The sequence below is a fragment of the Corythoichthys intestinalis genome, chromosome 5, assembly GCF_030265065.1.
Source record: "Corythoichthys intestinalis isolate RoL2023-P3 chromosome 5, ASM3026506v1, whole genome shotgun sequence".
NCBI classification, from domain to species: Eukaryota; Metazoa; Chordata; class Actinopteri; order Syngnathiformes; family Syngnathidae; genus Corythoichthys; species Corythoichthys intestinalis.
Window position 1 is genome coordinate 627,697 of NC_080399.1, and position 15,106 is coordinate 642,802.

The window sequence follows — 15,106 nt, forward strand, 5'->3', positions numbered from 1 at the left end:
CTTTTTTTCAACATTTAAACTTTTGTTTTACCTCATAAACGCAGCAAGTGTGCGGATCCTGGATTAAACGGTGTTATATAAATTAGGGCAGATGGTTCCATTTTTCAGAGCATCGGAATCGGGTGAAAAGGATCAGGTTTTTATTTAAAAACAACATTGAAGGAATTCGCCCCTAACCCCCACCCTCCCGGCCAAGCCGTGAAAACGGTGCTCCGCTGAGACCGCTCCCGTGTGGAGCCCGGAGGAGCCAAATTCTGCACGTCTCCCTCCTGTGTTTACCCTTTGTACTGACTCCATGTTCCAAAAGTCTGAAGAAGGCTCACCGAAAACAGGTTGACAATTTATTTGATTACAATGGTCAAAAAACAAGGCAAAACAGACGACGGAGGGACAATTCTGGATCCAGGGTCGTCAAAACAACGGCTACATAGAAATGTTCCCGAGCGGCAACAGTTTGTTACCTCAGTGTTTAGTCTTTTTAAAGCTGCGGTGGAGTGGGCCGGGCCGAAGGCGTGGCTGGGTGTTGTCTTGGAATCATCCCTCTGTGGCAGGTCAGGTTCGTGCGTCATCCTTCGTGGCTGGGACGTGGTTGCCACAGTGACCGACGCAGGTTTTGACGTCCAAGGCGCCTGTGCTATCAACTTGTTATCCTGGTTGGGCGAGGGATGCTACTTGTTTTAGGACAGAGCGCCCTGCTCTTTGTCCTTGAGTGCCCAGGAGAACTGATTGCAAGAGTTGGTGCGTCAATCTTACTCATGACGCGTTGGGCTTTTGTGATAAGATGGCGTTGTGTATCTTTTATACACTGTATTCTGCTTTTTTTCATTAAACACTTGTATAAGTGCTATTTATTTAATATCGGGTGTGTTAGAGTAATGTTGAAATTCGCCTCCCCAGACAAGCTGCACGGAAACGGCGACAGCCGAACAAAGTGCCGCTCTGCCGATGCTGCCTCCGCGCGCACCAACCAGGAAGGCGGAATTTCGCACGTTCATCTGGGATGTTAACCCTTTGTACTGACTCCATGTTCCAAAAGTTTGAAGAAGACTCGCAGAAAGCAGGTTGACAATTTATTCGTCGACAATGGTCAAAAACAAGGCAAAAACAGACGACGGTGGCACAATTCTGGATCCAAAACAAGCCGAGCAGCAAAATCTGTGTTATCTCAGTGTCCAGTGTTTTTAAGTCCGTGATGTAGTGGGCCGGCTGAAGGTGTGTCCGGGCGTTGCTTTGGGATCATCCCTCTCTGGCCGGTTTCGGGCTGTTAAGGTTCGTGCGTGGATGGGATGTGGTTGCCACAGCGACCGACGCTGGTCCTGACGTCCCAAGCGCCTGCTATCAACTTTGTTATCCGGGCTGGCTCTACTTGTTGTTGGACAAAGAGCGCTTTGTCCTTGCAGAACTGATTTGCAAGTTTTGGTGCGTCAATCTTGCTCGTGGCGCACACGTTGGGCTTCTATGATAAGATGGCGTTGTGTATTTATTCTGCTTCTTTTCATTAAACTATGGTGTGCTATCTATTCTACACTAGGTGTGTCAGAGCAGTACAGTCCCACGGTAAATATGAGAAATGATACTATTCCCTGATTAATTGTATTCCGTGTGTTCAAGTAATGCAAACAGTTAGACGGTGACTGTGTCAAGGCCACTGAGTGAAGTCTGCCTAAACTATAGTTAAATGAATGTGTTAGACTGCAAATAATTATATGGAGTGTGAGAGAACGGTACCTTTTCCCTTCAGTAATACAAACAGTCCTACAGTAGATATGAGAAATGATACTGATTGATTATATTACGTGTGCTAGAGTAATGCAAATAGTTATATGGTGCGTGCGAAAAAGATAACTATTCCCTTCAACATACGTTCATGTTTTGTTTTGTGCACTTTGAGATTTGTTTTCAAATGTAAAGTGCGTTATAAATAAAATGTATTATTATTATTATTATTTTCTGCTTCATGCTCATACAGCGCCACAGCGTCTCACTCTCCCTCCTGCTAATTCTTTTTCTTGGTCAGCTATCCGAAACGGACCTATTCAAGTTATTTGGTGAAAATTTTCTCATTTTAATATCGCAAACTCCCCAAAATTATATCCTTCAGGCCTAATATCAGCATTTGACCTTGATTTTTCTGTTATTTACATGTTTATTTTTACTCTAATAAAGAATTTAAGTGTTCCAAAATGTTTTTGTCAACAAGCGTCAACAAAAATTTCTTTGCTAAATTAGTTGAAAAAAAAAAAAAAAAAAAAAAAGGGGGGGTGGGGTTATTAAAACAGTCGACTAATCGTAAAACTAGTCGGCTGACTAATCGGGAGAAAATTAGTGGTTTGGGACAGCCCTACCGGAACATATTTCCTCCACACCCTTCTCACCTTTTTAACACCTGACCCATTTTCATGCCTGTATTATAGTTCCCCTTTAAAGGGGGAAAAAAACAAAGACTTAATAACAAAAGTGTACATATACACTCACCGGCCACTTTTATAGGTACACCTGTCCAACTGCTCGTTAACACTTAATTTCTTAATCAGCCAATCACATGGCGGCAACTCAGTGCATTTAGGCATGTAGACGAGGTTTAAGACCATCTCCTGCAGTTCAAACCGAGCATCAGTATGAGGAAGAAAGGTGATTTGAGTGACTTTGATTTGAACGTGGCATGGTTGTTGGTGCCAGAAGGGCTGGTCTGAGTATTTCAGAAACTGCTGATCTCCTGGGATTTTCATCTCTAGGGTTTACAGAAAATGATACGAAAAAGGATAAATATCCATGAGCGGCAGTTCTGTGGGCGGAAATGCCTTGATGATGCCAGAGGTCAGAGGAGAATGGCCAGACTGGTTCGAGCTGATAGAAAGGCAACAGTGACTCAAATAACCAACCGTTACAACCAAGGTAGGTAGAAGAGCATCTCTGAACGCACAGTACGTCGAACTTTGAGGCAGATGGGCTACAGCGGCAGAAGACCACGCCGGGTGCCACTCCTTTCAGCTAAGAAGAGGAAACCGAGGCTACAGTTTGCACAAGCTCATCGAAATTGGACAATAGAAGATTGGAAAAACGGTACCTGGTCTGATGAGTCTCGATATCTGCTGCGACATTCGGATGGTAGGGTTAGAATCTGGCGTCAACATGAAAGCATGGATCCATCCTGCCTCGTATCAACGGTTCAGGCTGCTGGTGGTGGGGGAATATTTTCTTGGCACTCTTTGGGCCCCTTGGTACCAACTGAGCATCGTTGGAATGCCACAGCCTACCTGAGTATTGTTGCTGACCATGTCCATCCCTTTATGACCACAACGTACCCAACTTCCGATGGCTACTTTCAGCAGGATAATGCGTAAAGCTGGAATCATCTCAGACTGCTTTCTTGAACATGACAATGAGTTCACTGTACTCAAATGGCCTCCACAGTCACCATATCTCAATCCAATGTAGCATCTTTTGGATGTGGTGGAACGGGAGATTGGCATCATGGATGTGCAGCCGACAAATCTGCACCAACTGTGTGAAGCCATCATGTCAATATGGACCAAACTCTCTGAGGAATGCTTCCAGCACCTTGTTGAATCTATGCCACAAAGAATTGAGGCAGTTCTGAAGGCAAAAGGGGGTCCAACCTGTTACTAGCATGGTGTACCTATTAAAGTGGCCTGTGAGTGTATATATTATGAGGGTTTTAGGACATATTTCAAAAATCTACATCAAGATGACAATCTGTGCTCCTAAAATATAACAAAAAAGGGTTCCAAGTGTTCTCAAAGGATCCACCAAATGTCAGTCTAATTTTCTCCAATTTGAGAAAATACAGCATCTCTTTGATCCAATAGCCTTGCGTAGGCGGTACTGAAGAGAGAATTAGCCCCCTGGCCAAACAGGTTGAAAAAGCAAACAGGAGTTCTATCTTTGAAGTATTCTCCCCACCGACTCGCGACGTCCCGAGTGGAGTTCAGCAGTACCCCATCCTCACTATACACAGTGTTAACAGTGCACTGATTTCCTCTCCTCAGATGCCGGATGGTGGAGCGGAATTTCCTCAAAGCCGTCCGGAAGTCGTTTTTCATGGCCTCGGCGACCGTCAGATTTGCAATCCGCTTTGCCGGCCGGTACCTGTCAGCTGCCTCCAGAGTCCCAAATGCCAAAAAGGCCTGCTAGGCTTTATTTGTATAGCCCCGGATCACAACAAGGTTGTCTCATAGGGCTTTGCAGAGGCAATATGATACACAATCAGAAACAGCAAATGAAGCAACAAAGATGAATACATAAAGTTCAAGTCCTGGGTATCCCCCATCCATGTCAGCGAGGAAAAACTCCAAAAACTCCAGAGTCTTTGGGAGAAAATGAGAAACCTTGGGGAGATCTTAACCCCGCCCATGTTGGCTTGGGGACATTTCGGGGACAATATCAGCTCACTTCCTGTTGATTTGGGGACTTTTATTTTTTTGCCATAGAAAATGAATGGTAAAAATTTTGGACGTCAATGGACGTCAATTGCAGAACCCTCCATAAGCGTCAATGGATTCGGGGACATTTGGGGGACACGTCCTGTTAATATCTGGTCATTTCCTGTTGATTTGGGGACATTTTTTTTATAACCCATTGAAAATGAATGGGAAAAAATTTGGACGTCCATGGACGTCAATGGCAGCACCCTCCATAAGCGTCAATGGATTAGGGGACATTTGGGGGAGACGTCCTGTTGATATCTGGTCATATCCGGTTGATTTGGGGACATTTTTTTTTTTTACCCATTGAAAATGAATGGGAAAAAATTTGGACGTCCATGGCCGTCAATGGTATTGACTTACATAGGCGTCAACGGAATCCAAGTACATTCGCATCAATAGAATGAAAAAACATGATTAAATGCCATTGGAAATGAATGGGAAGTTTGGACTTCCATGGACGTCAATGGCAGCACCCTCCATAAGTGTCAATGGATTCGGGGACATTTGTGGGACACGTCGCACTGATATCTGGTCATTTCCTGTTGATCTGGGGAAATTGTATTTTTTTCTTGCTTTTGAAAATGAATGGGAAAAATTTTGGACCTCCATGGACGTCAATGGCATCAATTCACAGATGCGTCAATGGAATCCAAGTACATTAGCATCAATAGATTTGACATACTTGGCCGTCAATGGCAACAATGCAATGTATATTCTACTGGAAATCCTATTGAAAGTGAATGGGACATTTCCCATTAAAAATGAATGGGCAAGTTTTTGTCAAATTTCCAGGGCAGCGTAATTTTTTTCCAAATTCTGTACACAACTTTTATGCCCCCCAAACCCCTGGAATAATTTCTGATACCCAAATCATGTAATTTGGTCAAACATTGTAGGACTAGATACATTTTGAAAATTGATTTATTTTTTTTTCGGAAAATTGCCGTTTGTGGCGAGACGGAAAATTTTTCGGAGCCGTTTGAAAAATTCCCTGCGTCGCGCCAAAATTCTGGACCTTTCGATACTTGAACGGTGCCGTTTGGTCAAGCGATTCGGACTGTGCGGCGCGCCGAAGAAATCCCATTCAAAAAAAAAAAACAGAATAACACTATCTGGGTCTTTGAACTGCGGCCTAGGGTGTCCTGGTGCCAAATGCCCATACGGACACACCTACGTTTGAACACGGTGTTCGTTATGGACAAACCGTGACGGACACAGAAGTCCCATTCACGGTTCATCCCAGTCACGCCCCTCCAGGTCTCAATGTCATTGCCCACATGAGCATTTAAGTCCCCCAGGAGAGGGGGTTCTCTCCAGCACACCTTCCAAGGACTCCAAAAAGGGTGGGTACTCTGAGCTGCTGTTGGGTGCATAAGCACAAGCAACAGTCAGAAGCCGTCCCCCCCACCCGAAGGCGGAGGGAGGCTACCCTCTCATCTAGCGGTGTAAACCCCAACTTACAGGCGTCAAGCCAGAGGGCAATAAGTATGCCCACACCTGCTCGGCGCCTCTCATCGTGTTGAACTCCAGAGAGGAAGAGCGTCCAACCCCTCTCGAAAGGATCGATACCAGAACTCAAACTGTGTGTGTGGGAAGAGTCCGACTATATCTAGTCGGAACTTCTCTGCCTCACACACCAGCTCGGGTTCCTTCCCTGCCATAGAGGTGACATTCCATGTCCCAAGACTTAGCTTCTGCAGCTGGGCGTGGACTGCTAAGGGCCACGCCTTTGGCTGCCGCCCAACTCCCTACGTACCCGACCCCTTTGTCCCATCCCACAGGTAGTGAGCCCATGGGAAGGGGAACCCACGTTGCCTTTTCGGGCTGTGCCCGGCCGGGCCTGTCCCCACGGGGCCCGGCCAGACGCTCGCCTTCGAACCCCACCTCCAGGCCTGGATGATAACCTGCGTCCGGGCAAGGGAAACCTGAGTCCATTTATTTTATTCATCATAAGGGGTCATGTTGAGCCATGCTTTATCTGGCCCCTCACCTAGGACCTGCTTGCCATGGGGCACCATGCCAGGGGCTTAAAGCCCCAGACGACATAGCTCCTATGATCAGTGGGAAACGGAAACCACTCCACCACGATAAGGTGATGACTCACAGAGGTGTTCCTCAAGCCATTCTTTAACAATTATGTTCACTGATTATGATGCCTAAATGTTAAGTGTTTATTATGTCCAAACCCACCCTGTATGTCCCCCATTGAACTGAACACACCATTTTAGTCCACAGATGAGGAAGAGTTCGCGCACCGCCGAAGACCGGGTGCCCAAACGCAGGAAGAAAACTGCGGCGGGGGAGGCCAGTCGCCGCGCCGCCGAGGACCGGGCGCCCAAACGTAGGAAGAAAACTGCGGCGGGTGAGGCCAGTCGCCGCGCCGTCGAGGACCGGGCGCCCAAACGTAGGAAGAAAACTGCGGCGGGTGAGGTCAGTCGCCGCGCCGTCGAGGACCGGGCGCCCAAACGGAGGGAGAAAACTGCGGCGGGGGAGGCCAGTCGCCGCGCCGCTGAAGACCGGGCGCCCAAACGTGGGAAGAAAATTGCGGCGGGGCAGGCCAGTCGCCGCGCCGTTGAGGACCGGGTGCCCAAACGTAGGAAGAAAACTGCAGCGGGGGAGGCCAGTCGCCGCGCCGTCGAGGACCTGGTGCCCAAACGTAGGAAGAAAACTATGGCGGGGGAGGCCAGTCGCCACGCCGCTGAAGACCGGGTGCCCAAACGTAGGAAGAAAACTGCGGCGGGGCAGGCCAGTCGCCGCGCCATCGAAGACCGGGTGCCCAAACGTAGGAAGAAAACTGCAGCGGGGGAGACCAGTCGCCGTGCCGCCGAGGCCCAGGCGCCCAAATGCAGGAAGAAAATTACATTTGTGGGGACCATTCACTGCGGCCGCGCCGCTGAGGCCCGGGCGCCCAAACGCAGGAGGAAAACTGCGGCGGGGGAGGCCAGTCACAGTGCCGCCGAGGACCGGGCACCCAAACGCAGGAAGAAAACTGCAGCGGCCAGTCGCCTCCCATCACAGGACACCTCCTCTGCAGGTAATCGGCGACCGCTAAGACATAAAGTGCAGATGGGGCACAATATAATACTTACCGGTTGCCCTGACCCAAAATGGCTGCCAGCAACGCACGCCCTACAAATACAGTAGGAGCACTCATTGGCCTTCTTGAGATGATGTCAAGCAACCAATTTGAAATGTCTAGCGCTGTCAATGGCAATACTTAATACTGAGTTATGACTTAAACGTCAATGCATTGACTTTGATGGGAACGTGGCTCCATGGCAGCCATATTGGTAGGGGCGTCTTTTCATGCATCTACTATCAGTGATAACGTCAACTTGGCCAGAGGATGGTGACAGGAAGTGCGCATTTTTGTCCAGGCGCCACACAGGAAGTGGTCATCGATGATGACGCGGCGCAGCTGGAGGAAGACGAAGCGTTAGCGCAGCGCCTGCAGGTTTATTCAATTGAAATGTGTTTATCGTGAGTCGATGTCCGTGCGTTTGAAAGGAGAGGGTGGCAGGACCTCCCGCTTCAAACAGATCGGACGTCTGGCGGCCGATGTTCACGGTTTCCCGTCACAGGCGCAGTTTGACCAAGAGGAGGTGGAGTCTCATCATCATCTTCATTTCGGGGGTGAACAAATTGTGACACCCATGACAAACTGGCGTCAGAGCTCGGTGGTGCCAGAGCAGGTATTTGATTTCTGTCACTGATTTGGGGGCATTTCAGGGTCACTTCCTGTTGACATCGTGTCACTTCCTGTTGATTTGCGGACATTTTGAGGTCACTTCCTATTGATTTGGGGGGATTTCAGGGTCACTTCCTGTTGACATCATGTCACTTCCTGTTGACTGGGGGGCATTTTGAGGTCACTTCCTCTTGATTTTGGGGAATTTTGAGGTCACTTCCTGTTGCTTTGGGGGTATTTCGGGATCACGTTCTGTTCATATTGGGTCACTTCCTGTTTTGGGGCATTTCCTATTGCTATCGGGTTACGTCTGGTTTATTTGTGATCATTTGGAGGTCACTTCCTGTTCATTTGGGAGGATTTCAAGGTTACTTCCCATTTTCACATCACTTCCTGTTGGTTTCGGGGAATTTCCTATCGATATCGGGTTACGTCCTGTTTATTTGGGATAATTTGGAGGTCACTTCCTGTTGATGTCGTGGGTATTTTGGGGTCACTTCCTGTTGACGTCATGTTACTTCCTGTTGATTTGGGGCATTTCGGGTTAACTTTCTGTTCATATTGGGTCACTTCCTGTTGATTTTGTGGCATTTCTGGGTCACTTCCTTTTGACATCCTGTCACTTCCTGTTGATTTGGGGGTACTTTGAGGTCACTTCCTGTTGATTTGGGGGTATTTCAGGGTCACTTTCAGTTGATTTGGGGCATTTCATGGTCACTTCCTGTTGACATCATGTCCCTTTCTGTTGATTTGGGGCATTTCAGGGTCACTTCCCGTTGACATCGTGTCACTTCCTGTTGATTTGGGGGAATTTCGACATCACTTCCTGTTGTTTTGGGGGTATTTCGGGGTCACTTCCTGTTGACATCGTGTCACTTCCTGTTTATTGGGGCATTCCAGGGCCACTTCCTGTTGACATTGTGTCACTTCCTGTTGATTTGGGGGAATTTTGAGGTCACTTCCTGTTGTTTTGGGGTTATTTTGGGGTCAAATCCTGTTGACATCATATCACTTCCTGTTGATTTGGGCCATTTCGGGTTCACTTTCTGATCATATTGGGTGACTTCCTGTTGATTTTGGGCAATTTCGGTTTCACTTTCTGTTCATATTGGGTCACTTCCTGATAAATTTTGGGGAATTTCCAGGTCACTTCCTGTTGACATCATGTCACTTCCTGTTGATTATGGGGAATTTCGGGTTCACTTTCTGTTCATATTGGGTCACTTCCTGTTGACATCGTGTCACGTCCTGTTGATTTGGGGGAATTTTGAGGTCACTTCCTGTTGTTTTGGGCTATTTCAGGGTCCCTTTCTGTCCATATTGGGTCACTTCCTGTTAATTTTGGGGAATTCCCGGGTCACTTCCTGTTTACTTCGTGACACTTCCTGTTGATTTTGGTTTCGAGGCATTTCCTATTGAGATTGGGTCACTTCCTTTTTATTGGAGGGCTTTTGGAAGACACTTCCTGTTGATTGCGGGGCATTCCAGGGTCACTTCCTATTGACATCGTGTCACTCCCTGTTGATTTGGGGAATTTTGGGGTCACTTCCCGTTGACATCGTGTGACTTCCTTTTGATTTGGGGGTATTTTAGGGTCACTTCCTGTTGATTCGGGGCATTTCGGTTTCACTTTCTGTTCATATTGGGTCACTTCCTGTTGACTTTGTGGCATTTCAGGGTCACTTCCTGTTGACATCCTGTCACTTGCTTTTGATTTGGGGCAATTTGAGGTCACTTCCAGTTGCTTTGGGGATATTTCAGGGTCACTTCCTGTTGATTTGGGGCATTTCGGTTCACTTTCTGTTCAAATTGTGTCACTTCCTGTGGATTTTTGTGAATTTCAGGATCACTTCCTGTTGACATTGTGTCACTTCCAGTTGATTTGGGGGAATTTTGAGGTCACTCCCTGTTGCTTTGGGGCTATTTCAGGGTCCTTTTCTGTACATATTGGGTCACTTCTTGTTAATTTTGGGGAATTTCCGGGTCACTTCCTGTTTACTTCGTGTCACTTCCTGTTGATTTCAGATCATTTAGAGGTCACTTCCTGTTGGTTTCGGGGCATTTGCTATTGAAATCGGGTTACGTCCTGTTTTTTTGGGATCATTTGGAGGTCACTTCCTGTTGATGTCAGGTAATTTGTTGTTGATTTGGTGGAATTTCCTATTGAGATTGTGTCACTTCCTTTTTATTGGAGGGCATTTGGAGGACACTTCCTGTTGATTGCGGGGCATTCCAGGGCCACTTCCTGTTGACATTGTGTCACTTCCTGTTGATTTGGGGGCACTTTGAGGTCACTTCCTGTTGATTTGGGGGTATTTCAGGGTCACTTCCTGTTGACATCGTGTCGCTCCCTGTTGATTTGGGGAATTTCGGGGTCACTTCCCGTTGATATTGTGTGACTTCCTGTTGATTTTTGGGGCATTCCAGGGCCACTTCCTGTTGACATTGTGTCACTTCCTGTTGATTTGGGGGCACTTTGAGGTCACTTCCTGTTGATTTGGGGGTATTTCAGGGTCACTTCCTGTTGACATCGTGTCGCTCCCTGTTGATTTGGGGCATTTCGGGTTCACTTTCTGTTCATATTGGGTCACTTCCTGTTGATTGTGTGGCATTTCAGGGTCACTTCCTGTTGACATCCTGTCACTTGCTTTTGATTTGGGGCAATTTCGAGGTCACTTCCAGTTGCTTTGGGGATATTTCAGGGTCACTTCCTGTTGATTTGGGACATTTCGTGTTCACTTTCTGTTCAAATTGTGTCACTTCCTGGGGTTTTTTAAGAATTTCGGGATCACTCCCTGTTGACATCGTGTCACTTCCTGTTGATTTGGGGGTTATTTTAAAGTCACTTCCTGTTGATTTGGTGGGAATTTTGAGGTGATTTCCTGGTGTTGTAGTTTTGTGTCCTACCTTCCGTTGGCAGGTGTTTGAGGAGCGTCAAGGCGCGGTGGGGTCCAAGAAGCTGACGCCCGACGAGGTCCAGCGCTTCCCCATCAAGTACTTCGGCGGCGGTGGCGCCGACGGCGGCGGGAACACGGAGTGAGTACGGCACCGTTTGTTTACGTTGCAGCAGTCGGCGCTGACCCTTATGGACGGGCGGCAGGTGTCAAATTTGCTGCTGCGACTATGAGCGCGGCGAGGGGCTGAGGATGCTGCCATGTTTCCACGACTACCACGCCGTCTGCTTGGACCCATGGCTGCAGGTAGATGTCGTCTTATCGGCACTTGACGGCGATACGCGCCTTCTTTTAAAATGAAAATGATGGTTGTCTTCAGAAGAACGCCACCTGCCCCACCTGCAGAGTCAGCCTGGCTGACCTTTGACCTCTGACCTCTTTTGTGGATGCCATCTTTTATGCTCCATTTTGTTGGTTGTAATAAAAAAAAGTGGAATCTTTGGATGTGCATATTTATAAAAGTTGGACATGCTTCTTCATTTTGATAACTTTATTCTTGTTTACCCTTTCCAGGGCACTTCTTCAAATACTATCAAATATTTATTCATAATATACAGTGGTATGAAAAAGTATCTAAACCTTTTGGAATTTGTCACATTTCTGCAGAAAATCACCATCAAATATGAGCTGATCTTTGTCCAGAATCATGCAGATGAAAAAACTGTCTGCTTTAACTACAACCACCTAAACTTTTATAGATTTTCATATTTCATATTCTATTTTGCCACGTGGCATTTTTTTTTGCCATGTGGCAAAATGAATTCTCATGTGGCAGATTTTTTTGCCATGTGGATTTTTTTTTTTTTTAAATGTGGCAAAATTTGTTTTGCCACGTGGCAAATTTTTGCCAAGTGGATGTTTTTTTTTTTTTTTTTTTTTTGCAATGTGGCATTTTTTTTTTTTTTTTTTTTGCCATGTAGCAAACTTGATTTTGCCATGTGGCATTTTTTTGCCAAGTCGCATTTTTTTGCCATGTGGGATTTTTTTGTGTGTGTGGCAAAATAGTTTTTGGTATGTGTCTGTTTTTTCGGATGTGGCATTTTTGCAGGTCATGAACATCCGCGTCATTGACAGCTATGCACAAAAACGTGTGTCTCCAAGCATTCAAAAATCACAACCACACATTTTTTCTGCAATTTGATATGAATGGAAAATTTTAGACGTGCATAGCCGTCAATGGCATAGCCTAACTTGGGTGCCAGTTGAAATTCAATGCGCTTCAATGTTAAGTGTATGGTCAAAAATCACAGCCACACGTTTTCTGCCATTTAAAATGAATGGAAAATTTGGACGTGCGCAGCCGTCAATGGCATGGATGTGCATGGCCTGCAAAAATGCCATATACACACACAGATAAATGCCACATACCAAAAAAAAAATGCTACAAACTAAAATCATTTTCCTGCACACCAAAAAAAAAGCCACATGTCAAATAACAAATTGGCCACATGTCAAAATGTGGCATATTTTTTTGCCATGTGGAGGCAAAATTTATTTTTGCCATGTGGCAATCTTTTGCCGTGTGGTAAAATGGATTTTGCCGTCTCCTATTTTTTTTTGTGTATGTGGCATTTTTGCAGGTCATGCAGGTCCGTGCCATTGACGGCTATTCAAGTACAAATTTTTTAATCATTTTAAATGGCAAAAAACATGTCTTCAAAGCATTCAAAAATCACGACCACACGTTTTTCTGCAGTTTAATGTGAATGGAAAATTTGGACATGCATAGCTGTCAATGGCATAGCCTAACTTGGGTGCCAGTCGAATGTCAATGCGTTGTAATAGTAAGCGTATGGTCAAAAATCACAGCCACATGTTGCAGGTCATGCAGGTCCGTGCCATTGACGGCTATGCAAGTACAAATTTTCCAATCATTTTAAATGGCAAAAAACATGTGTCTTCAAAGCATTCAAAAATCACAGCCACATGTTTTTCTGCCATTTAAAATAATGGGAAAATTTGGTCGTGCATAGCTATCAAAGGCATGGACGTGCGTGCCTGCAAAAACCCCATATAGACACACACCAAAAAATTGCCACATACTAAAAAAAATGCTACAAACTTTTACCACATACCAAAAAACATGCCACATGTCAAAATAGATTTTGCCACATGGCAAACTCAGTTTTGCCAAATGCCACCTTTTGTTCTCGTCCCTGCTGACTTAAAAGGTGAGTAGGACAGTAATGGTTAGAAAGGGGAAGAAAGCTAAAATGATGATTATAAATAGGACATATCGCGGTGTTGTCACAGATTACTTGAAAAAGTAATTTAATTACTGATTACTCCTCAAAAAAGTAATCTAGTTACTTTACTATCAAAGTAAGTTACTTTAAAAGTAATTTGTCAGTTACTTTTCCCAATTTTTCTCCCTTTGCTGCCTCAACAGAAAAATTTCATCGCATGTAATTGAATTTTTCAGATAAGGCTTTGGGGGTTTAGTTATTCGATGGAGTTGATTTCAACTACCATTGACTTGAGCTAGGTCAGCCACTCCGGAGCCCTGAAACTAACAAATAACTGACAAACTGCACGGAATTTGTTCAAAACAACTCCAACGACTAATTAAACCCCCGCTAACTCGAAGATTAAGCCCAATGTCAAAAATTCTGAACTCCCCCTTTAAAATAAAGACCTAGCCGTTAAAATGCTGCCTATTAAAGTTGTAAAGCAATAAAACAACAAAAACACATGAAATGAACAAAAATCCTACAAAGTATTTCATAATGCATGCAGTATAGGCCAAAAGTTTGGAGACACCTCAAGGGTGGATACTTTGAAGAATGTAGAATACAAAACCTGTTTTCAAGTACATAATTCCTGATGTTCATTCATAGTTTTGATATTATCAGTGAGAATTTACAAACCCCCCCCCACACACACACACAAAGTCACACTCCGCCTATGGTTACAAACTATAGCTATAAAATGTACGTAAAAGCTGGTTACAAACTGTAAAAGTGCTGGCTGTCTCGTTACCTGATGGCTTTGATTCAATTTTTGTCGCGTTGTGCTGTAATTCCAATTGGTTCCTTGATTTAGATGTAGAGTTATTAGCGGTCGACTGCCCTTTTGAGCCAGCGCAAAGTTGATATTTTTGGTCATCTTTATTGGAGAGAAATGTGAAGTCATGGCTGTATGTCCAATAAGCAAATGCAGCCGTTTGTGGTTCTTCTCCTACGTCTTCCACTGTTAGCATCCTGAGAGGTAGCCAGTCGTTTGTTGGCTGCCGACAGCGCTCATAGCATGGTAATACACGTGACCCGTTTTTTTTTTCCCCCGATGAGAAAACGTGACATCCGATGTCACTGCCAAACTCTAGCAATATTTTCTATTTAGATTCTCTTCGTACATGACTACAGTATTCTTTATTCTACATACATCATGAGGAAAAAACAAAATAGTAATGCACAGACATTAAGGAAACAAATTTTAATCAGATTACTGGCCTTGAAAAATGAACGCGTTAGATTACTCGTTACTGAACGAAAGTAATCAGATTACAGTAACGCATTACTGGACATATGTAATTATCAGTCTTTGATAGCTGTTTGTGAAGTTTTGTGTTTGTACGCTACGTTCACTTACATCCTGTGTAGCTCCAGGGCTGGCCCAGGCCATTTGGGGGCCCTAAGCAAAATAATGCCAAGGGGCCTATATTTTTTGCCAACCATTTCGTCACAGTGTACTGTGAAACCCATACATGTAATCCAACCCATACGTCCATATTTTGTATATTAATCATATTTTGTTGCACTGCATACTTCAAACTTCTCACCCCAAATGACATGTAATGACAAGAAAATGGATGTTTGCATGGATAAACGGCAATACACGCCACATTATTCGCAATGCTCTATTAACAACGTATAAAATGAGGTTGCCAGATTGGGGGCCCCCTAGTGGTCAGGGGCCCTAAGAAGCTGCATAGTCTGTATAGGCTGGGCCGGCCTTGTGTAATTCCTAGGGGCAACCCCCCCCCCCCCCCCCCCCTGTTCTTAAAACCTAGTGACGCC

The 15,106-nt window shown here is 45.3% G+C and overlaps 1 protein-coding gene across 9 annotated transcripts in view; it reads left to right on the forward strand.

The window, feature by feature from the left end:
* actr6 (actin related protein 6) overlaps positions 1 to 11,926 on the forward strand; it is a 29,964-nt gene extending 18,038 nt beyond the window's left edge. For 2 of the 9 annotated variants that reach the window (XM_057835630.1, XM_057835631.1), the window contains exons 2-8: positions 6,443 to 6,540; positions 6,677 to 7,482; positions 7,826 to 7,902; positions 8,030 to 8,140; positions 11,057 to 11,172; positions 11,237 to 11,336; positions 11,410 to 11,926. In XM_057835630.1, coding sequence (XP_057691613.1) covers positions 6,684 to 7,482; positions 7,826 to 7,902; positions 8,030 to 8,140; positions 11,057 to 11,172; positions 11,237 to 11,336; positions 11,410 to 11,457 — 1,251 coding nt within the window. In that variant the 5' untranslated portion in view covers positions 6,443 to 6,540; positions 6,677 to 6,683 and the 3' untranslated portion in view covers positions 11,458 to 11,926. The other 7 variants (XM_057835632.1, XM_057835629.1, XM_057835635.1 and 4 more) reach the window with 7 other exon arrangements.
* Positions 11,927 to 15,106: the final 3,180 nt, after the last annotated feature.